Below are 23,863 nucleotides of genomic sequence, written 5' to 3' on the forward strand. Positions count from 1 at the left end.
CCGTTCCTCTGTGCGTCTATACACACAGATGTGCTGTGAATCACCCAGCATCTCAAATACTGTAGCAAAAAGGTGGTGAAGCACATGTTATTATCAAAAAATCCACTGAGGAATTTGCTGATGAGAGGCACCAGTTTATGTCAATCTGCTGTTTTTACATACATTCTGCTCCAAGACATGTGATACGTGGTGCTCCTGGTGCAACCACGGAGTCTTTGCTGCTTCTTCCAACTTCGGAAAGGAGGCGAAAGGTATATTCCTCACTTTCCCTTCACTAACAGTTGGAAAGCAAATTGCAAGCATCAAGTTGTTCGGGGTATTGCTAGCTCGGTGTCTTCACTTGTGCCTTTATTCTAATGACCTCATAGGCAGAGTTCACACTGAGGTGCTTAACCACATAGCTCAGCCGTAGTCAGGAATAGTTACATTTTTAAAGGCGTTCTTGTTTCCCTGCTTGGCTAGTTTCCTTCCGAAAGGAATGAAATCAGAACGTGGGAGCCTGCTGGGCTCAGTACAGACGCCTCACGTGCTACCACAGAACTCGGTGCGCGAAGATAAGTCACTTAGCGGTCGCGCCTAGCGCTCAGCGCAGCGGTACGACCCCCAACCCAGCCGGAGGAAGGCAGACTGCACCCGCAACTAAGATGGCAGCGGCGGCGGCTGACGTGAGGCCCGTGCTGCGTGCGCTGATGACGCAAGAAAGCGGCGACGTTCCCCTGCGGTTGGTTTCCGCGATCACTTGCTCCTCCCCCTCCCGCGCAGCTTTCCCGCTGATTGGCACGCCGCGCCGCCGCGCGAGAAGAACCCGGCGCGGCACGCAGCAGGCGATTGGCGGAGCGAGCTGCCGCTCTGCTTTGGCCCCGCCCCCCGCTGGGCGGGCATATGACAGCTCCGCCCTCGCCGCCTCGCCGTGTGTCCGGGCCTCGCCGTGTCGGGATGAGCCGCGCTTCTCCATGGAGACCAAACGGGCCGAGATCCCCAGCAGCGTCCTGGACGACCTATGCAGGTACGGCCCGGCCCACTCTACCCTTCGCCTTATCCTGCGGTCTCGTCTTGCCGTGCGGCCTTCCCGCCGCCCGGTGCTGACTGTAGGCATTGCAGCCATCCTGCTCGGGGCTCGGCGCGGCTCTCCGGGCCCGGCCAGGACTCCGCGGGGCATCTGGGAGGCAACGGGGTAATTAAGGGGAGCGATTCGCTCTGTGGGTCTGTGCCGCACGGCCCCGGGGCTCTGTGTAGCTCCTCGGGAGGGCGGGAAGGTGCTGCGGAGGGAACTGCCGCAGGGCCGAGCTGGAGGGAACTGAGGGCGGGGGCGGCGGAGCACCGTCTGCGGATTTCTCTTCTTGCAACTTAGCGTTGTTTGCCCGAGGGCATAAAACTGCGCTGGCGGTGTTGGCGGGAGTGAGAAGAGCAGCCCGACTGAGGTCGGTGCGACCTGTGCAGTGACACAGTGGTGTGGAGGTTACGGGTCGCTCGTTTGGTTTCGTTAGTGAGGGGCGTGGGGTGTCTTGCTAGAGAACTCCGGTGAGACGGAAGAGCCAGGAGAGCACCACCAGTGTGAAGTCCCCTTTGTTTGCCAGTCCTCCACAGTGAAATATTCAACCTTTCTCAGGCAAAATCGGGCCACAGGACACGGGCACCGTTTTTCCAGGGGATGGGAGGCTTTTTCTGTTCTTTTTGATCTCATCTGGTGATCATTTGTGGACTTTTAAAGTCATCTCACCCATCCTCAGAATCTGATGTCCAAAGCTGGATTTGAAACTTCATAACAAGTAATCCTTCTGTTTTACCTCATTGCAAGGATGCTCTCTAAGGTATTTTGTACAGTATGAAAGAGTTGTTAGAAATGAGTCAAGTCTGCTTACTTTGAATTATTTTTTTCAAGTGAGTGAAACTGCTTAGGAGTGAGAGCACAGGAAATGGGATCTGCTGTACTCATCAACGGTTCATCCTGTACCTTTGTGTAAGAATCCGTGTCTGCAAAACATGAACACTTTTTCAGTTCTCTAAATCTGACTTTTACAGATTGCTGACATAACTGTTATCCTCTTTTGTTCTCTCTACAGAGTGATAGGGCTTTTCTTTTAGTTGTCTACTCACACTTAAAGAAGAGTGTAAGTCAGGAAGGGAGTTGCAGTACTTACAGCAGTGATCTAGCCACCGTATTGGTATGACTCTTGTGAGCTGGTGACTGGTATCAGGGCATGTAAGTAGTCAGGTCTTTCACTGTTACAGGATCAGTCCCACTGTCTTATTTGTTTCTTTGAGCCACTCTTATCTTCAGCTTTGGAGTTTCATCTCGTATAAACTAAGTGATGAGGCTTTAATTAAAAAAGAAACACTCGCACACACCTTTGAATGGTAGATTTAGGGATTCATAGTTACCACCTGTCTTGCTGACTTCTGTTAGTGCTGATGGATCAGCCTTATTTTAGTTGCACTGCACTGTGTGGGGCACAGACAGTGCAGCTGAAAGGCACAGAGGAATCAGACTTCGATGCTATAGGAAGCAGAGAGAATTTTCCTTGAATCATAGAATCCTTAGAGGGAGGGAAGGGACCTTTGGAGGCTGTCTAGTGAAGCTCCTCTACAATGAACAGGGACACAACAGCTAGATCAGTGTGCCTAGGGCCTTATCCTGCCTCTTCTTGAAAGTAACCAGGGAGGGAGCATCAACCACATCATTGGGCAACCTGTGAATTTTGTTATGCACAAAGAGAAGTTACAGAGTACCTATAGTTTGGTATAGGTCATGGCTCAAGGGAGACTTTTTTTCAGTAAATGGGAGGTGAGTGGTTCTGAATCTCAGGTTGTTATCTATAAATGTTAAATTTATTTCACTTCCTATTTCATCTATGCATGCTGTTGGTAGGAATTTTGGTAGAAGGATCTGAGCAAACGTTAATACTCAGTTTAGTGAACTTGTTGAGAAGATGTTAAATGTCTTTCACATCCTGTTTCTTTGTGTCTTTCTGTGTATATTCTTGTGTACTTTTCTTTTGTGAGCAAATGAGAATTTGGTACTTAATTACAATAATTTTGTAGTAACTTGTTTGGAAACACAGGTCACGTAGAGCTTATCTAATATATTTTTGCATGAACTGTGGTTGTGTGAACTGCAAATCTAAGTAACTGTAGGTGACTGTCTAGGAGATGGAAAACATGTATATTACTCTTAGTAAGCTAAAAAGTTACACACACACACACACACACACAAAAAAAGGGGTGGGGAGGTAGAGGAGGGGCTCCAGGTCCAACATGCCTGCTAGTTTAAGGTTTTGTGGTATTTCTTGCTTGTTTGTTTTGAATTTGAAAACCAAAAAGATAAGTTAAAGGTTAGATGTCCACAGAGCAAAACTACTTTCTTTTTGTATCTTGAGAACATCTTAGTATTTTTCATATTTCTACACTTTGTTTCTATCAGAAGAAAGATCCGGTTCTGCAGTAAACTCTCTTAACAAAGTGGTTTTATACACATGAGCTGCGGTCATCAGTACTTCTGACTGTATATGACATTTTACCTGCTTGACATCTAATACATTTCTTTATGATGGTAAGAACATTATGAGATGGAGCCAGTGCAATTAACATAACATACTGCTGAATATGACTGGATTTTACTTAAAACTGAATCACTTTCTTTAGATGCCACTCAGAGGTTCATCCTACGTCCTCAGATCACTTGCAACTATTCCATCCAATTTAGCAAATTAGTCTTAAGTAGAATTTCAACTCCTCAAGGGCGTTTTAATGTCTGCAGGTATTTCTTGTGATTTTTCCTGGCTTCAGAGGCATAGCAGGGTGCCCTAGCTGCTGCCTTCATTTTGTGTATCTTGAGGCAAGGGTGTGGTATGTTTGTTAGATAGTTTGAAAAAACTGTTGTACTGCTGGATGACCTTTATCATGTAAAAAGCACTTCATTTTTTTTCCATTGTGTGTTAAAGCTTCCAGCTTCTAATGTGATGTACAGGATGATTATATTTCTTCATGTAGTTGTTGAGTTTGATATTAAATTGCCAAAAACTGTTCAGTTGTGAGGTTATTTGGGCTGAGTATCATAGAATCATAGAATTGTTTGGGTTGGAAGGGATCACCCAGTTTAAGATCACCCAGTTCCAACCCCCCTGCTATAGTCAGGGATACCTCCCTCTAGACCAGGTTGCTCACCTAGTCTTGAATGCTTCCAGAGAGGGGGCATCCACAACCTCACTGGGCAACCTCCTCCAGGTTCTCACCACCCTCACAATAAAGAATTTCTTCCTAATATCTAGTCTAAATCTATCCTTTTTTTCAGTTTAAAAACATTTCCTTTAATCCTGTTGCTTCCTGCCCTTCCTATCGTCACCCCTCTGCTCCTGGAAGGCTGCTATAGTGTATCCTCGGAGTCTTCTCCAGACTGAAGTGCATCAGCTCTCACAGCCTGCTCCATCCCTCTGATCATCTTTGTGGCCCTCCTCTGCACCTGCTCCAACAAATCTATGTCCTTCTTGTGTTGGGGACTCTAGAACTGGATGCAGTATATACATTCATTTTATCTGTAATCACTTAAAGCAACTCAGTTTTGAGATGGAAAAGCTTTTAAGGGGGGGGGGGGGAAAAGGTGCATACTTGGAAAACAGTAACTTACTATATCACTGTATCTAATTTCTTTGGGGAGGAGGATAAAAGGCCCTGCAGGCTAAATGTGTATTTGTGTTTGTGCTCTGATGATAAGATTGTTTGTCTGTTTGTTTTTGTGTGTGTGTGTTTGTGTGCTTTTAAATGTGGAAAATATTTTCTTATAGGCAAAAATTAGCTTAAATGTGGGTAAAAATTTGCTAAAAAAATCTCCTGCATTTTGGGCTTATTAAATCAAGTACACTGCGCGAAGGGTTCTTGTGTTCTTGGCTTTATTTTGCATGTAGAGTGAAATGTAATGTTACTTGTAGCAGAAGGTGTATTCTGATTCAGACATTCATAGCTGACTTCACAGAATCTAACACTGAAATTATACAATACAGAAACCTGTAAGAAAGAATGTGTGTAATCTAGCTCTTATAGAGCAAAGCAGAAAAAAAACCCTCCATAAACAACTTCTTCAAATAGTTAAAAAAAAAATAAAAATCAACCAACGAAACAAAAAACTCAAACAAAAAGAACAACCACAGTTATAACTCATAGGCTTGCAAATTCTGCTTCAGAGATCAGTTTGAGAATTGTGCGTAGGTTCTAGTTTTGTTATTGATTATTGTTTAATGCTTCCATTACAAAACAGTTCTCCTACAGATAACAAAAGTAAGACTTAACACAGTAGTTAATGCATTGCTTTGAACGTGGGTGTTTTTTTTTTTTTTTTTTTTTTTTTTTTTTTTGTTTTGCTTTTGCTTTTTTCCTTTTTTCAAGCTGTGCCATACCTTTTCCCTGTTATTTAGATAAGTTAACAATTTCAGCACCTAGAATTCTTGTCTAGAGTGTAAAGTGTTACTTGGCAGCATGTGAAAACAAGCAGAAAAATAAACCAGGTCCATACTGTCTTCAAGCATTTACTTGATTATTAGACAGTTTTGGAATTGCAGTATGCAATTGCAAAGTTTGTTCTAGAAAGTTAATCTTCCAGCTTCAATATTAGAACTGATAGGACCTGTTTTATTAAATAACAAGTTGCAGATATTCACATAATTTTTCATTATGCTGCCTTGTACTTCTGAGTGGTATTTTATTGAGTAAGTGGAAGTATGGAGTCTGGATGTTGGATTTCTGTCTTTGTGCTTGCTTTTCTCTACGAGCTTATGCTGTTACCTCAACTTTTGAACTGAGGACTATCTGTCACACTGTCTTTTGTTCAGCTCTTCTTCCTTAGGGGTAATAGAGTGGGAAAGATCATGGGTCACAGTAAGGTAGGGAGATTGCTTACAAGTTAGGATCATGAGCAAAAAAGACTCAGATGGGAAAGAACTATCGTGATTTGTTGGCACATAGAATACATTTGAATAGTGAGGGGAAAACAAAAAAACAAACCTGCTTTCCTCCTATATCTACATTTTCTTGAGCACAGCTTCACTCTTGCATTTGTGCCTCCTCATGGTTTAATGAAATATTCTGTTAAGTACTGTACAGCTGTTTGTTCACTCTCCCTCCAGTTTCAGTGGGGTGGAGGAGAGAATGAGAGGGAGAAAGTGGTAAAACTCTCATGGATTGAGATAAAGGTGATTTAGTGGGAAACAGAAGGAGAGGAAAATAATAAAGAATGCACAAAAAAAAAAGTGATGTACAATGCCAGTTGCTCAATGACAGATGCCTAGCCAGTCCATGAATAGCAGCAGCCCCTCCAACCACCTCCTACTGTCTTATTGTTTAGCATGGTGCCACAGAGTATGGGACATTATGTTGGCCTGTCTGGGGTCAGCTGTCCTGGTTCTGTCCCTTCCCAGCTTCTTGTGCGCTCTAACTCCTTGTTGGTGGGGTAATGTGAGAAGCACAAAAGTCTTTGGCTCTGCAGCACATTGCACACTATACTGTTCTTTACTGACTGCTGAAGCTGCAGCAGTGAAGTTGCTGAGAGAAGCCTGAGGATTATCTGAAGGGACTTCAGGGCATTGGGATGGTTAGTGGATGGAGAAGAGTATAAGTGGAGTTTTCCTCTGTCCCTTCAGTGGCAACAAGGGGTACTGAGAGGACCAGGAAAACTGATCTTATAAATACATGGCTGAGAGGCTGGTGCAATTGAAGATTTCTTTTTTTAACCATAGCGTGGTTTACTTGGGCCTAGCCTGTTGGCTGCTGATGGGTCTCACCTACCTCAAAGGGGGAAAAGGATCCTAACCCAGGAGCTGGCAGGGCTAGTTGAGAGTGCTCTAAAATAAGTGTGAAGGGAGAAGGAGTTAAAACCAGGCCTCTCAGAGGTGAACCTGCTTACAGGTTACAATGATGGGTTGGTTGGGGATGAGGCATATGGCTCAGCTGAAGTGTGTCTGTACCAATGTGTACATCATGGGCAACAAACAGGAGCAAACCATTATGCAGCTGGCAAACTGTGACTTAGTTGCCTTTACTGAAACATAGTGGGATTGCTCCCATGACTGGAATGCTACAATGGATGGCTGTAAGCTTTTCTGAAGGGACAGGCAGGTAGGGAGGTGTGTGTGGCTCTCCTTGTTAGAAAGTATTTTGAGCTCAGGGCTGGGAATATTAAAGTTGAGTTTCTACGAATAAGGATCAAGGAGAATACTAACAAGGCTGACATCCTGTTAGAGGTCTGTTATAGACCACCTAACCAGGATGAAGGGATGAACAAGGCACTCTACAGGCAGCTAGCAGAAGTTGTGCAATTACTATCCGTAGTTCTCATGGGAATCTTTAACTTCCCTGATATGTACTGGAAATATAATACAGTGCAGAAGCAGCAGCCTAGGAGGATTCTAGAGTGTTTAGAAGATAACCTCCTGATTAGCTGCTAAAAGACCTATTGGGGAGGTGTCCTTCTAGACCTGTTCACAAACAGGTGGACTGATGAGAGATGTGGAGATAAGGAGCTGTCTTGGACAGAGTGACCACAAAATTCACTGAGTTCATTGTTCTTGATGACATCAGAAGGGAGATCAGCAAAACTGCTACCTTGGATTTCCAGAGGGTAGACTTTGAACTGTTTGGGACGCTGGTAGGTAAGGGCTCTTGGGAGGGTACAAGAGGGTAAAGAAGGGTCCAGGAAAGCTGGACACTGCTCAGGAAGGAAGTCTTAGAGGTGCTGGAGCAGGCTGTCCTCCTGTGTGATAAGAGTGGGGAACTGGAGGGGAAGAAGACCCATGTGAGTGAACAAGGAACTTTTTCTGAGATTCTAAGAATCTCAGAAAAAGGGGGGATAGGCAGCTTGGGAAAAGTACAAAGAAATTGTTAGGGTACGCAGGGAGAAATTCAGAGAAGCAGAAGCCAAGCTTGAACCTGCCCACTGACGTAAGAGAGAAAAAAGACTTTTTTACCAATATATTGACAGTAAGAGAAGGGCTAGGGTGAATGCATCTCTATCCTTTACTGGATAAGGTGGGGAACATGACCAGTGAGAATAAGGATCTCAATGCCTTCTTTCCATCTGTCCTTCAGAGTCATAACTTGGGGTATTCTATCCCTGACCTGGAAGTTTCAGATGGAGAAATAGAATAAACTGCCCATGATTCAGGTGGAAACAGATGTATTACTCTACCTGGACTGCTACAAGTCCATGGGGTCAGATAGAGTTCACCTTAGGGTGCTGAGGGAGCTGGCAGAGGTGATTGCCAAGCTGCTTTCTGCTAACATTCTTGGTCAACTGGAGTGGTGCTGGAGGGTTGGAAGCTTGCCATTGTGACTTTCATCTACAAGAACGTTTGTAAGGAAGATCCAGGGAACTACTGTCAGTCTGACCTTGGTGCTGCTGAAGATAATTTTGAATGAGATCACATGGCATGTGCGGAACAACTGGAGGATCAGGCCCATCCAGCATGGATTTGTGAAGAGCAGGTCCTGCTTGACCAACTTGATCTCCATCCCACCTGATGGACAAGGGAAATTCAGTGTTGACATAGTTTACCTAGACTTCAGCAAAGCGTTTGACACTGTCTCCCACAGTATTCTCCTGGGGAAGCTGGCAGCCCATTGTCTGGACAGGCACTCTTTGCTGGGTAAAGAAGTGACCAGAAGACCAGCCCCAGAGAGTGATGGTGGATGGAAATATATCCAGCTAGCAAACAGTCCTGAGCATTGTTCCCTGGGAGTTGGTTGGGGCCCATTCTGTTTAGTATCTTTATTGGTGACCAGGAAATAGAATGCACCTTCAGCAAGTTTGCAGATGACACCAAGCTGGGAGGAAGTGTCTGTCTGTGTTGTGGTTAGGAAGGTCCTTCAGAGGGATCTGGACAGGCTGTATCTCTGTGCTGAAGGCAATGGAATGACGTTCAACAAGGTTAAGTGCCGAGTCCTGCACTTTGGTCACAAGAACCCCAGCCAGCCCTGCTCTGACTTGGGGCAGAGTGGCTAAAAGACTGTGTGGAGGAGACCTGGGGGTGTTGGTCATTGCTCAGCTAAACATGATCCAGTAGTGTGCCCAGGTGGCAAAAAAGACCAGTGGCAAACTGATTTGTATTAGGAAATAGTGTTGCCAGCAGGATCAAAGAAGTGATTGTCCCTCTGTACTCAGCTCAGCCCTGGTGAGGCTGCACCTTGAGTGCTGTATTAATTTCTGGGATGCTCACTACCACAAAGACACTGAGGACCTGGAGCATCTTCAGGGAAGGGCAGTAAAGCTGTTGAGGGGTCTGGAGAGACTTACAGAACTAACTAACCATGAAGTAGTTGTAGAGCAGGTATGTCTTATTTGTCTGATCAGGTATGTCTTATTCATTTAATCAGGTGCAGGAGGGATAACTCCTTCCTAGCCTGCACCCTGAAAGCAGGTAACCATCCCTATTTATAGAGAGAACATGGGCATATTTGTAGTACAAGGAGTGGTTTTTATAATCAATTCTAGTACAGTATTTGACACCTATTTGCCCCAAACTCCACCCCTAACTAATGGCCCCATATTGTTCCCATTGTTCATGCTCAGCTACTCTTAACAACATAACAGATTAGCCTTTTATTCAGTTCCCCTCTTTTCTAGGTCTTAGCAAATTCTTTTGCTAAATTATTCTGTTATTATCTAGTCTTGAATTTTGAAAGTATGTTCCACTCTCCATTTTCTGTCTCAGTTTATGCTTTCTGAATGTCTCATAGCTATCACCTGTTTGTTTACACATCTGTGTAAAACAACATAGCATAAAGCATACAAATATCGCAAGGAACAGTAAAGTAATACATAGTACAGAGTTGCTTCAGTGAGGCAAAATTTGGCAACCAACTGGTTAATTTTTCCTATAGCTCTGTAAAGCCAAAAGAGGTATTATCCAGTGTTACTGCATGTATCACGTATGCGAGCTTCCAGATTTTTTCTAAGTTAGTAACTACCTTTTGAGACTGATCTATATATGTGCAACAGCTTTGTTTATCATGCATACTCCCCTTTGCTGTTAGAAGATCCAGCGCTATTCTGCATTGTAGGACTTCTTTACTAAGGGAGGATACCTCAATTTGTAGAGCTGATATAGCATCCACTGTGGAATTCTCAATACCTTCTAAAGTGGCTGGTATTTTAACAATGGCTTTTTCTAATTGACTTACTCTGATGTGGGGGATAAACCACCTAACAGAACTATGGAACCCAGTGATTCTGTCTGTAGTAGGGTTGTTTACACATTTCACCCTCTTCCAAGGAGTTCTCAGTGTCCTGGGAGGAGGAGCAGTTCCATTGTAAAAGGATTTATGGGGCACTAAATGTCTTCCTACACAACATCCTGTCCAGTTTTTAGGTTGGAGACTTCCTTGCTTGCCCATCACACAGCCCTAGTCCCAAGGGGCACTTTTCTGACACTATAAAATGCGATGTTGAAGTGAGGGTCATTTGTTTCATTCTTCCTTGGACCCTTGAGATTACAAAACTGTACTCCATCCCAAGGAGATATGTTAAATTCCCCTACACTTACTGGTCTACCTGTACCATTTCTCCTAAATATTGTGATGTTGCAATCTGCCCGAAGTTGTAAGTTGAATGTAGGTCCCCTTATTTCTATTGTATTTTCTGTCACTTGTGTAAAAGCATTATCCTGCCAGGCTGAAGCAAGTCCTGTGCAAGCACTACTTGCAAAAGTTAGTATATACATGTTGTATTTTTAAGTTCAAGCTTTCTTCTCTTCAACAATCCACAGTGGTTTCATTGTCTTCTTGACTTGAGGATGATGAATCCACGATGCCTGTTCTTTCACCTTGATCGCTGTGTATGATATTAATATTAGCTTCCCTCTTGGGCTCGAGCAGTGAATCTAAGGGGGATTTGACATATACATAATCTCCAGGTTTAACATTATGAACAGGTACATCCAATCCTCTTGCCCTTATAATCAAAACTGACGTTTCTGTTTCTTTTAACTGATGTTACAGGCCTTTTATATATCCTGTCAAGGTCTTTTCACCTACTTGATTTGAGATACAATTTGAGTATATAATTTTGAATTGTATGCAGCCTAGCATATAATATTTCAAATGGGCCTAGTCCTTCCTTCACTTAAGGTTTGGTTCTTATTCTCAATAAAGCCAATGGTAATGCTTGGAGCCAAGTCACCCCAGTCTCCTGCCCTAACTTAACAATTTTTGATTTGATCAGATGATTCATTTTCTCTACTTGACTGCTTGACTGTGGCTGGTAGGGAGTATGTAATTGCCAGTCAATCCCTAATAGTTGGCTTACTTGTGTACTACCTTAGCTACAAAGTGAGGCCCTCGATCAGAGAAAATAGTTGCTGGAATGCCAAATCTTGGAATTATCTCCTGTAACAGTACTTTAGTTACTTCCCATGCTTCATTGGTCCTGCAAGAGAAAACCTCTGGCCAACCTGAAAAGGTATCCATTAATACCAGCATATATCCGTACCCCTCTTTTCTTGGGAGTTCTGAGAAATCAATTTGCCATTGTTGCCCCAGATAATTTCCTTTTCATATCTGCTCCATAGGCACTTTAGGATCAACCCTAGGACTGCTTTGCAGACAGATTTCACAACCTCAGGTTACCTATGTAACAGTCATATATAAATTATGAGCTGTTATCCTTTGATTTAAATATTTATACAGGGCTTCTACTCCCCAGTGTGTTTTCCTGTGTTCAGCCATCACCTCAGACCACAGCAGGGTTTAGGGAATTACTATCTTACCCTGAGGAGTAGTTGCCCATCCTCCTTCTCCTGTTTGCCCTTCTGAATCTTCAAATAGCTTTTGATCCTACATGGAATATTTTGGTTCACCATCAATCTGAATTTTACCATCTGGAATCAGGGGATGCACTTCCACTGGATCTTCCTCTGCTGCTCTCTTTGCTTCCCAGTCTGCCAAGGCATTACCCACCTCATTTGGTGATTCTTCCCTTTGGTGTGCGTTGCAGTGCATGATGGCCACCTTGTCTGGTAGTTGTACTGCTTCCAGGACTCTAAGGATCTCCCATGTTGGATTCCTTTTCCTTGAGTTGATAGAAGCCCTCTCACTTTCTGTATTGCTTCATGGGCATGTACAGCACTGAAAGCATATTTTGAATTAGTCCGTATGTTAATTCTTTTTCCTTTTGCCAGTTCTGATGCTCAGGTAAAGGCTTTAATTTCTGCTTTTTGCGTGGATCTGTTTGGAGTAAGAGCTTCTGTCTCTGTTACCTTGCTAGCAGTCATCATGGTGTAACCAGCTTTATGTACACCCTGTCACACAAAGCTGCTACCATCAGTATGCCAGGAGCCTTCAGCATCCTCCAGTGGTTCCTCCTTCAAGTCAGGTCAGCTGAAATACACTACCTCAATGATCTCCAGGCAGTCATGCAACGTTGCTTCTCCTGAGATTCCACTGAGGAAAGCTGCTGGATTGTCAGTGTTAGTCACCACAGTTTCTACTGCATCCTGCTCCATCAGGGTTTCCTGATACTTGAGGAACCTCTGTGGAGAGAGCCAGTGCCCTTTCACTTCCAACACAGCTGAAATGGTATGAGATATTAACACTGTAATTCTTTGGCCTAGTGTGAGTTTGCATGCCTCTTGAATATTCAGCAGTCATGCAGCCACTGCCCTCAAGCAGCTAGGCCACCCTTTGCTTACTTCATCCAGCTGTTTGGAGAAGTGTGCTACAGCCCTTCAACAGGACACCAGGCTTTGGGCCAGGACTCCAAGACTATTCCCTGGTTCTCATGTGAGAACATCCACAAGGGTTTTGTTTTGTCTGGCAATAAGTTCGTGTTTCAATTGCTGAAAGGCTTTCCTGGCCTCTCCATTCCAAACAAGAATATTGGGACTAGATTTTAGAAGTGTAAAAGTGATTTTACCAGTAGTCTGTAATTATAAATCTATAATCGACACCAACCGGTCATTCCCAGGAAGGTGAGCAGCTTGTTAGCTGTATGCGGTTCAGGAGTTTGGCAGATATCCTCTTTCCTCACTGTTCCAAGTATCCTCAGTCCAGTGGTGATCTTGTGACCTAAACAGACTACTTGCTGTTGAGCCAGTTGGGCTTTCTGTGGGGAGACTCGATAGCCCTTAAGTCCGAGAAAATTCAGTAAACATATTGTCCATGTCACACATATCCTTTCTGTATCAGTAGCAATTAAAAGATCATCCTACGTACTGTAGTAAAATTCTTTTCTGGGTGGGCATTCCCACTGCTCTAGATCCTTCGCCAACTGATTCCCAAAGATAGTTGGGCTGGTTTTGAACCATTGAGAAAGCACTGTCTATGTAAGTTGTGTCCTTCTTCCCAGCTTGGGGTTTCCCATTCGAATACAAATAGTAATTGGCTTCCAGGGCTCTGGGACAGACAGAAGAAGGCAACCTTTAAATCCAGTACTAATGTGTGGAATCAGACTATCAGAGTTGAGTTATAAAGCAGGTATGTTTTATTTGGTGAGTGCACAAACGCTGGGTGCAAGGGGGATCACTCCACCGAATTTGCACACCAGCAAGCAAAAGCATTACAAATTTGTAGGTCAAGCTCATACGTATTCAATAGGTTTCCTGGAACAACCTTCATATTCATTATTTTTCTTCATGCATTATCTGTAGTAGGAGTCCCTCTAGTGGTCGTGGGGATGAGGTCAGAAGTCTTCCTCATGAAGGCTTGATATCTTCTGTCTGACCTTCTTGCTCAGCAGCCATAACAGGTCAAAGCCAGTAATTCTATATTGTTCCCTTTTCTAAGTTTGCATAGTTCCTTTAAAGCTACCTCTTTTATGTTTGCACAGCTGACTGTGAAATGTCGAGGTATCCATCTCGTTCCCTGGTTCTCAAAGCTAGCTTACTTAACCCTTATGCGTTCACACCCTAGGCCCATCTGGACTCCTGATCTCAGTATTGTAAACCAACCCAATTCACTAGATATCCTAGTGAGCAGTGTATATGGATTTGCCACCAGTGGGTACAGATCCTCTGCTATTTTATTAATAGCTCTTAAGTCCTGTACTATCCTGTAACTCCCATCTGGCTTCTTAACTGGTAAAACAATGTTATTATACAGTGATTTACATTCTTCTGGCAGTCTGAACCTCATAAAATGATTGATTATTGACTGAATTCCCTTACTATCTTCAAGCCACAGAGGATACTGTTTGATCCTCACTAGTTGAGTTCCTGTCTTTGTTTTGATCATGACTGGGAGAGCGGTCCTTGCCTGCACAAGGGCTTCTGTTGCTCATACGTCTGGGTAAACTTGATTTGAGATTTCATCTGGAACTCTTGTTCCCATGGGGAGAATAATCAGTGCCAAACTAAGTACTTGAATCAGCTGATTTTCATTTACCCTAAATTATATTTTCCCAGACTGAAATTTTTATCTCTGCTCCCAATTGTTCTAGTAAGTCTCACCCCAGTAATGGTTTTGGTGAATTGGGCATATACAGAAATTGATGAATCCTACCTGTTTACCTGTGTTGAATTGTAGAGGCTTAAGAAAATACGCCTTTTCAGTTTGACCAGTGGCTCCCCTTATGGTTACAAATTCATCACTTACTGGAGTTAGGTAAGTAGTTAACACCAAATAAGTTGCTCCAGTGTCCACTAAAAATTCCACACTGTGCCACAGTTCCTTCCCTAGCTTACTTTTAACCAGTGGATCAGCTAGGGTAGATTCCCCAAGTCCCTGTCAGCTATTACAGAAATCATCTATGGGTAATAATTCTTGATGTAGCACAGAGCAAGAGGCATCCATATTAGAAAATAAACCTCTTTACCCTCCTCCCCCAGCTTTCTGTCCAGTGGGGGTGGAATTCTTCCTGGGCTGTGTTCTGTTGCAGCAACAGAAACAGCTGCTATTGTTCTTCCCATTTTCCTTACTTCCTTGCTATCTCTGTTTCTCAATCAGTTTTTCCAGATCCCTCACCTCTCTTCTCATTAAGGACATCCCTGTTACACCTTGCTCAACTTTGCTTTCCTCATCCTATGTCTTTCCCAAACCCTTTGCTCTTTCCAAATTTTCATCATTACAGAAATTACTAATGTTGTATTTTAGTTTCAACCCCTCTTCTTCCCAGGCTTCCAGTGCTAACACTGGAATATCGGTTTTCCTTAGATCTCTGCAGATGAAGGCTAATCTCACTTCCAATATCCCATCCCACCCCCACTCACAAGTAATGTGTCCTTTGCAGTTAACAGCAGGAGTCTCTGGCCCCCAGCTCTTTCACTCCAAGTTGTTCTTACAAGCCGCGGTGGTGGGGGGTAATGCAGGGGATGTGTTCTCATACCAGCACAAACTCTTAATATCCCAAACTCACTGTTTTCCTTAATCCTTTTGCCTGTACCTGTAATGTACCTGATCCGCACTGAAGCTTTCTCTGCCCCGTAGTGGATGTGTCGGCCTGGGGAGTCTTCTCTGTAAAAAAAATTGTTTTTGGGACACACCAGAAGTATCCCCCAGTCCGACCAGCCCTGCAGTTCAGCAAAGAGTTCTTCTGGCTGGTTCACCAAAATTGACTTTCAGGACAAACTCTGTAACCACGAGGTAGTTGTAAAGCAGGTGCATCTTATTCAACCGGACAGCTGCAGAGGTATAACTCCTTCCTAGCCTGCACCCCCTGTTGCCGTGTTCAAACCCCCCCTTGCCCAGGTTCTAGCGAAACGCCGGCTAGGGCCAAGAAGACCACCGTGACTCATCAAGAAAGGTGGCAAAATGGCGTTTATTAGGAGTAATCAACACCTTATATACCTTAATTACTTTGTCTACACCCCCTAGGGTGCACGTTTGAAATGTGCACCCGAGGCACATCACAAGGTAGGGGATGGAAGAGGGGGGGCTACTACCACCGTAACATCCCCCCCCCTCCAAATACTACAAGGTTCAGCCTCGTTAGCATCTACAACAACCCCCAAAGCAAGTAAACATCCCTATTTATAGAGGGAATATATGTATATTCATGATACAATAAGTGGTTATTATATTTAATTCTAGTACAGTATTCCACACCTATTCTTTGCCCCCAACTCCACCCCTAACTAATAGCCCCATAGAGTTCCCACTGTTCCTGCTCAACTACTCTTAACAACATAACAGATTAGCCTTTTATTCAGGAGCACAAGCCCTAAGGGGGCTGGCTGAGGGAACTAGGATCTTACAGTCTTGAGGAGGCTCAGGGAAGACCTTACTGCTCTGTACCAGTACCTGAAAGGAAAATTGTGAGGTGAGGGTTGGCTTCTTCTACAGCCTAACTAGTGATAGGACTAGAGGGAATGGCCTCAAGTTGTGCCAAAGGAGGTTCGGGTTGGATATTAGGAACAACTTCTCTGTAAGAGTGGTCAGGTGTTGGAATGCCCAGGGAGGTGCTTGTGCCACCATTCCTGGAAGCGTTCAAGAAACGTTTAGATTTTGTACAAAGGACATGGTTTAGTGGCGAAATACTGATGGTAGTTGGGGATGGTTGCATTAGATAATCTTGGAAGTCTTCCATTCTTGATGGTTGTGTAACATTAGTGTGTTTATCACCACATTTTTCATCAAAAATCCAAAACATGGCAGCATACTAGCCTCCACGAAGAACTGACTATCTCAGCTGAAACTGAAATGCTCCTCTGCCTCCTCTGTTCTGAGCTGTGCTTGCAGTGCATCAAGAGTTATCTGGCAGTTTTGGTAAAGGACACACTCCACAGCAGAGAGGATTGCATTCATATTGTGTACTGCTGCTTATTGTATCTTCACATTTATATTCAGCTGTAGTGCTGGGGCAAGGAAACATCATCGACTAGTTATGTTGACTAGTTTAGAAGTTGTCTTTTTTAGTTTTTATTTTTTTCTGAGCTACTGCTACTTTGTGTGTAAGGGATGCTTTTATCATTAAAAAGAGCCTTCAAAAAGGAGACCAGCCTGGGGGGGGAGAGGGGTTTATGAAGTGAAAATTGCCAATTAGGAAAATATTCTCGTTGACATGAATAAGACTATTTATGTAAAGAGAGTATCTAGTCAAGGGCCTTTTTCTCTGCAAAGTAATAAGGAAAGAAATAAGCCATAAACAAAGTGAATGGAGACACAGACTGGAGAGGCGAGTGATAAAGGAGGCAATGATAAGAGCTCAACAAGGGCATGTGAAAGTGAGTATGTTTATTACCACGAAGTTATCTGTTTGGGAAACTTTTGTCAGTTTGAAAAGCAAGGGGAAAAGGGGAAGCTGGGAATGAAAATAAATGGAGGCCCAGACCTAAGAAAACAAACATGGAGACAATAGAGGGAAACACACCTCTGAGCTGTGCTGTTTGATGGGCTGTTGAGAAACCACAGATGCCCTTTACAGATGGATCAACCTGGACCTCACCTCTGGATAACTGTGGTGATCCCAGGCACTGGCCTGGGAAGAGTGCTGAGAAAGTAAGAGGGAAGGAGTAATGTGGGTGATGGAGTTGGCTGTGTAAAATGGTGTCGGTATGCTTGTCTGACATTCCTGTGCCTGTTCACCAAAGTCTGTCCTATCTTGCGTGCTATTTAACCTTAGCTGTCTGCATAGTCACTCTATAATCCCAAGAGTGTGTGTGCTGTAAGGCAGAAGTGCTAGCTGTTGGTGAGATGAGGGGAGGTGAGTGTGAGAGAGTGAGGGAGGGTCTCAGCATCATTAGCTGGAGGGGGCTGTAGCTCTCTGGACCTAGGGAACATGTTGCAGACAAACTGAGTCCAGTGCAAGTGGGCTTGGGTGCTAGTGAGTATAGTGAGGGCTGGGGTCTGAGCTTCCAGCTTCTGGTGTGGGAACAGGGCAAAACTAGAGGGCAGTGGGATAAGTGAACCGGGTGTGGGGGTTGGGTGTGAGCATCTGTATCACCTCCAAACCCAGTGCGTGTCTGTGTATATGCTAGCAATACTTCTAAGTGGGAGCAGGGCCCTGTAAGTAGGTGAGGGGTGTGGGGTTCAGGCAGGGGTCTGGGTGGACGGAGGGTCTGTGTTATGCTGGGGAGACACTGCATGTGGGCCTGCAGCAGGGGCTGGTGGTTCTCCTGGCCTCAGGGCAGGAAGAGGTGGGCTGTGCCCCATGGGTATAGGTCCTGCTGAGGAAGTGCCTTGCCTGAGGCAGTCTGAATGACTGGCTGTCTCAGCGTCTCTGGGATAGGTGCTCAGCCTCACTGCTCTTTGAACCTGTGGAAAATGGAATTGAGGCCCTCAGGCCAGTCAAAGAGCACAGGCACTGGGCTAGTAGTTTTCAGCTGCAAGGCAAGAGGGAGTCCATGACCAGAGCTGGTGGAGGAAGCAGCTACTCTTAGCATACTGTAACAACTTACACTTATCAAATTTAATTAAAGATGTCTAAAATATTCCTAGTGTTGGCAAAGATTATAACATACCTTCAGATTTTACCTAGTATACCCCTCAAGAGCGAACTCTTACTGAGTAGTTTAAGTTCACTGTGGTAGGTGACTTTAAACTCTGTGTTCCTGGTGTTACAGCTGAATACAGAAAGCCTTTGTAAACAAAATATGCTATCACTCTGTGCTGCTACTTGTTTGTACATCCCTTCAACTATATTTTTATGCATTAATATCTGAGCTGAAACGTAAGGTAGGCTTAAAAAATAAACCAATTGTCTATATTCTATTTCAGATTGAGAAAATTAATACTTTCATACGGAGTTATAAATTTTACATAAATTAGTAGTTTACTAATTGAAAATACATGGCTGTGTTTAACTGGTATCCAGAAAAAATGTGTTGATACCTGTTAGCAGGATTTATAGGTGTTCTACACTGGGCACTTAAAAATGTTTTTATTCTCCTAATGCAGTCATTTATGTAGGCTCTTCTTCCTTCTTCTTAATGTTTTCAGAGTGCTTACTTAGTTTCTGGTTGTCAATTTTTGTGAAAGAATTTCGTGATCCATTTTTTTTTTCTTGACTTTAAAATTTGTATTTTGTTTTCATTTGAAGACCTTGGCTGTGCAGATTGTGAGGAGGATCTCCTGCCCTGTGTTCATGGATCAAGAATTCCACTTCTGTAATGCATTTTTTGTTGCTAGATTGCTTTGAATCAAAAGACTTGGCTAACAATATTTTTTCTTCACTGGCAGCCGATTTATTTTGCACATTCCAAGTGAAGAGAGAGACAATGCAATCAGAGTGTGTTTTCAGATTGAACTTGCCCATTGGTTTTATTTGGATTTCTACATGCAAAACACACCAGGATTACCTCAGTGTGGGATAAGAGACTTTGCAAAAGCTGATATCCTTTTTACTGTTATCATTGTTTTCTGTCTCACTGCATAAAATGCAAACTGAATCTTAACAAAGCTTTTTACTTGCGTCTGGAAGGAGACAGACAACTTGCGTGTTAATGCTTTTAAATGTTATTTCTATATATGTGATTTTAATATTTTGTTTCCATGATTTTGTGGTGTCCACAAAAGAAAATTTTCTTATTCAGCTGACGGCCTATGGAAAACAGGTAATTTCTGATATTTGAGGATATTTCCTTGTGGCTGCAGTCAGACAGGAGCACTCTGTGATGCTTTCTCTCCTTTATTTAATCTCTTTCCATTAAAATGCTAGCATAAAATGTTAATCTAGCTGAAGGTGGTGTGAGTTCATAGATTCTTCCAGAAGCTGTTCTACTGGAATGATACAGGATGATTTTTTTTCTAAGTTAATGTGTTTGACTTCTGTGTTTTTTCATTTTTTGGTGGAACACAGGCAATCTAGTCATCACTGGAGAAAAGCCCATGGAGTAGATTTCATGTCAGCATCCAGAAATAGGTTATAAATTAAGCATTTTCCACCCATTCTTGATGTGACTTCGAGTGCTTCTAATTTTCATTTTATAATAGCTGTGGTTTTTCTACCCAAAATATTCCTTGTTTGTTTGATGGGAGATTTATTATCAAATGCTTTAACATCTGTTTTAACAGTAGGTTTTACAAATGTGGTCTTTTTTTGTTGCTTAATGTTATGCAGCTATTTTTTATGAAGCTTTTTTTAAATGTTCAGACCAACTATTTCTTCTTACAATTGTAGACAGTGCAGGAATAGTAAATTAGAATACATACTGTTCATTCATTGCATCTTTCCTCCTTTGCATTTGTCAGAAATATCAATTCTGTTGCAGTCTTATTTTTAACTACACTGCTATTTAATGTTTGGGTATTTATTATCGGTAGTATGATTTTGTATATAATTTAAAAAATATATTTGTATATTTGCTTTCAACAGTTTAGACTTACAAAGCTTGTCCTTGTTTTCTGTGCATGGTGAGTCTTGATTGAGTGCATCAGAATTTAGATTTCTGTAACATGATGCCATTACAAATATATTTTTTGTATTTTTCCCTGTATTTGTGTATTTAAGTATGATTTCTGTGCAGTATTCCTACAGATGATTGTGGGAATATTTCTTCTCCAAGCGAGAGATACAATGAAGTGGTCTGTCTGTCCCATTTGTTTCAAATTATTAAAATGTTTAAAAGAATAATACATATTTTAACTAATCATTATGAGTACATTTTCTGCAAGATTAGGGAGTTCTCTCAAACAAGCACTCTTGAACTATTTTTTTTTTTTTTCTTTTAATTGGCTTTCATTAGAATTTGCAAATTCCTTAGTGCTTTGTAAGCTTTAGAATTCGGTAACGAATTATCCAAAATACTTCTAACTTCCAAGGTTTTGTTTTGATATCACGTAGAGGAGGGAGTATGGTTATTTTAAGTACTGAATTGTGTATCTTGTCTGTCTGTATGTGATTGGAAACTGGATGCTTAAAATTAGCTTCCTTAATGTGCTGCTGTACTCTTCAGTCACTGCCCTTTTTTACTGCCTCAAGGTGAAGATGTACAAAAGGTTTTAGATGAGTGGAAGGAATATAAAATGGGAGTGCCAACTTACGGTGCAATTATTCTTGATGAGACACTTGAAAATGTAAGTATGGAAATAATTGTGAAGAACTAGTGGGGAGGAATATGGCATGTGCTGGTACAATAATCGTTTTGTGGCTTACATTTGTCATCTGGGAAAAAAAACAAAACACTTTGGGTTTGCAAAAACGTGATATATATGACTTTGTTGAATGCATATGGAGGTTGAATATAGAAATAAAATATTGGGGACAGTAAATACTCTTATACTTGTTTCATTATGTAATTATGTTTTTTTAATTCTTTGATCTTATTAAAGAAAAACGAAACCAAAACAGCAACAAAAAACAACAGAAAAACCATGGTTCCTGCTAGAACACAGAGACCCTCTTGGGTGCCTCTCTCCTGTCCGAGGCCCTTTTTGCAAGGAAGCAGGAAACAGTGAAGGCAAGAGATATAATATAAATTTACAAGAGTAGTTGGTTATTTGCCTGTTGTGTTCACTGTGTTTTGCAGGTTCTTTTAGTTCAGGGCTATTTAGCAAAGTCCGGTTGGGGATTTCCTAAAGGAAAAGTAAATAAAGAAGAGGCTCCTCATGATTGTGCTGCTAGAGAGGTAATTTTTGTTTGTTTCCCTCAAATTGATTTTTTTTCTTTCAACTTAAATTATATTTTAATGAGAGCAAAGATGTGTGTATATTTGTTTGATGAAAAGACAAGATAAAAATACTTGCTATTTCTTTATTGGAATTGAGTAATTCTTATTGCAGTATTCTGCTGTAGCATGTAATACTTTGAGTTACAGAGTGAATATGCATGATTGAAAAGTTGATTGTATCTCATTCCCTGACAGTGCTTTCAGTACCACTATGATATTTAATATTGACCCGAAAAAGCGGAATAAGGTGTTAGATCTTAAGAGTGCAATTCCATGCAACAGATGCAAATGAAAAGTACTTTTATATTAGCTGTCTTTGAATGTAGACTGTTTTGATAAAGTATTGGATAGCTTGATGAAGAGGGGCTTGCCCCACCTTCTCCTCTGGTCTTTTGTAAGTAACTTCTTTGATTTAAATTTTACTAGGCAAATGCTTCTAGGGTTGGGCTGAAGGATTACAACCCAAGGGAAAGGAGAGCAGAAAAAAGCATGGGCAACAAAACAATGGACACAGGCATCGAGTTACACTAGGAAAAATATGATATCTGTGCTTTTAATTTGGAGAACATGTTATATATATTACATCAGTGAACAATGTTTGCTTTTTTCTGTTTCTGTGAAGGCAGACCATCGTTGTGGATAAACAGGCAAAATGTTGAAAACTTGTGTTGCCAGACATTGTAATGCCCATGGAATCTGTGCATAAATCTTTTTTTCTGCTTTTCCTGGAGTCAGCACACTGCTAAAACAGTGAACTGCACCTGCAAGTAGTCTATTTGAGGAGATTGTCACTACATTCTTAGACAGCTCAGTTATATTTCAAAAGCTGATGAAAGAAAGAACATATTAGATGGTTGACTATCTTTACAAAATAAGTTTCTGTGATTAATTCACTTGTCTAGAAGAATCATTTAGAAAGAGTGAAAACATTGGTTATAGTAGTAAGATTAAGGAGGAAGGAAAATATGTATATCTTAACTGAAACACTTTTTTGTTACTTTCTAAGTTCTGCTCTTCTTAATGCAATTAAGCATGAAGATGATTTGCTTGCTCTTTTATAAGGATTGTATGTATTGATGTACTGGTTTGAAGGCCAGTTGTTAAATTATTTGCTGTGTATTAAATGCTTGTGTTTTAACATCTGCACTTAATTTTTTCTGTGTTTTGAAAAATGACTTGCAGTCATTTTGTGGATTTCAGTATATGCTCTTGAGCACAAGGTACTTTGAGTTTTACCTACTATAATTTGTGGTTATTTGTTTTTATTTTTTGCTATTCATACCCACAGGCAGGACTACAAGCTGTATGTTTTCTAGTCAACACATCACTGTTTCAAGAGGCAACTAAGCTTTGCGACTTTGAATTTCACGCCTTGACAACAAAACACCTGCAAGGAAAACATTTAAAAAAGCAAACAAACAAAAAAACTCTTTAAAATGCCTTATAATAACAAGTACTTTACTAGCTTAAAGTGGAGTGTGGGGAGAAGAGGTTTAGCTTGTCTCACATTTTAATTCCAAGTTTGATCTTCAAAAATATGACAGTAACCCTGCCTCTGGATTATGTACCATGGGGCTTAAAAGTACTGGAGTTAATAAACAGTTCTGTGAGTGATCATCAACCTGCATTTTCTCAGCAGAAGTATTTAGTGGTATCAGCATGTTTTTGGAGAACTTCCTGTGGAGACTGTGAGGACTAGGGAGTTTCTAGCAATGAATATTTACTTAGCAAGCTTTCAGACACAATCTTATGTAAGCTATTTAGATTTTTGGTGTGACTCTCTCTGTGCTATACTAAGTTTTCATATTTCAGAATGTTGTCAAAAGTATTTTGAAATGTGTTTTTATCCTTCTTAAGAAACACAGGCCATGAAATATAGTAAATAAACATTATTTTAAACCGTAATAGTAACCTCTAACAGCAGTAGCTTCCTTTTGATTTTTGGTTGTTGTTTTTTTGTTTGTTTGCTTTTTGTTTTTTTTCAGTTAGCTGACAGTGGTGTTTGAAGGTTGTTGTCACAGGGAATGCGCAGTCTGAATTTCGTAGTAAAAATTACTGGGATTTGTTATGAATGTAAAAAATATTTTATATACATATATACGTATATATACATGCATATGTATGTATATATTCTACCCAGTGTATTGGGTAGAAGGTTCATGAATTAGAGCACTGGATGAGAGAGAAAAAATTGAGCTGCAAGGAAAGCTTGGTAGAATTTGACGACTTCTTTACACCCAGAATAGCGGGTGCTGTGAGTAAGACTTGAATGCATGAAGCAGCAAAGAAAGTGTAACAGGGTTGTTGCTACTTGTTGTTACTGGTCTGTTTGTGTAAGGGAAATG

At 41.8% G+C, this 23,863-nt stretch overlaps 1 protein-coding gene across 4 annotated transcripts in view; it reads left to right on the forward strand.

Moving 5' to 3' along the window:
• The first annotated feature begins 879 nt into the window (after nucleotides 1–879).
• The window catches only part of DCP2 (decapping mRNA 2), a 31,678-nt gene continuing 8,694 nt past the window's right edge, over nucleotides 880–23,863 (forward strand). For all 4 annotated transcript variants that reach the window (XM_072360532.1, XM_072360534.1, XM_072360530.1 and 1 more), the window contains exons 1-4: nucleotides 880–1,006; nucleotides 19,090–19,241; nucleotides 20,798–20,925; nucleotides 21,378–21,476. In XM_072360532.1, coding sequence (XP_072216633.1) covers nucleotides 954–1,006; nucleotides 19,090–19,241; nucleotides 20,798–20,925; nucleotides 21,378–21,476 — 432 coding nt within the window. In that variant the 5' untranslated portion in view covers nucleotides 880–953. The remainder of the gene's footprint in view (nucleotides 1,007–19,089; nucleotides 19,242–20,797; nucleotides 20,926–21,377; nucleotides 21,477–23,863) is intronic.

The sequence above is a fragment of the Excalfactoria chinensis genome, chromosome Z (genome assembly GCF_039878825.1).
Source record: "Excalfactoria chinensis isolate bCotChi1 chromosome Z, bCotChi1.hap2, whole genome shotgun sequence".
Classification (NCBI taxonomy): domain Eukaryota; kingdom Metazoa; phylum Chordata; class Aves; order Galliformes; family Phasianidae; genus Excalfactoria; species Excalfactoria chinensis.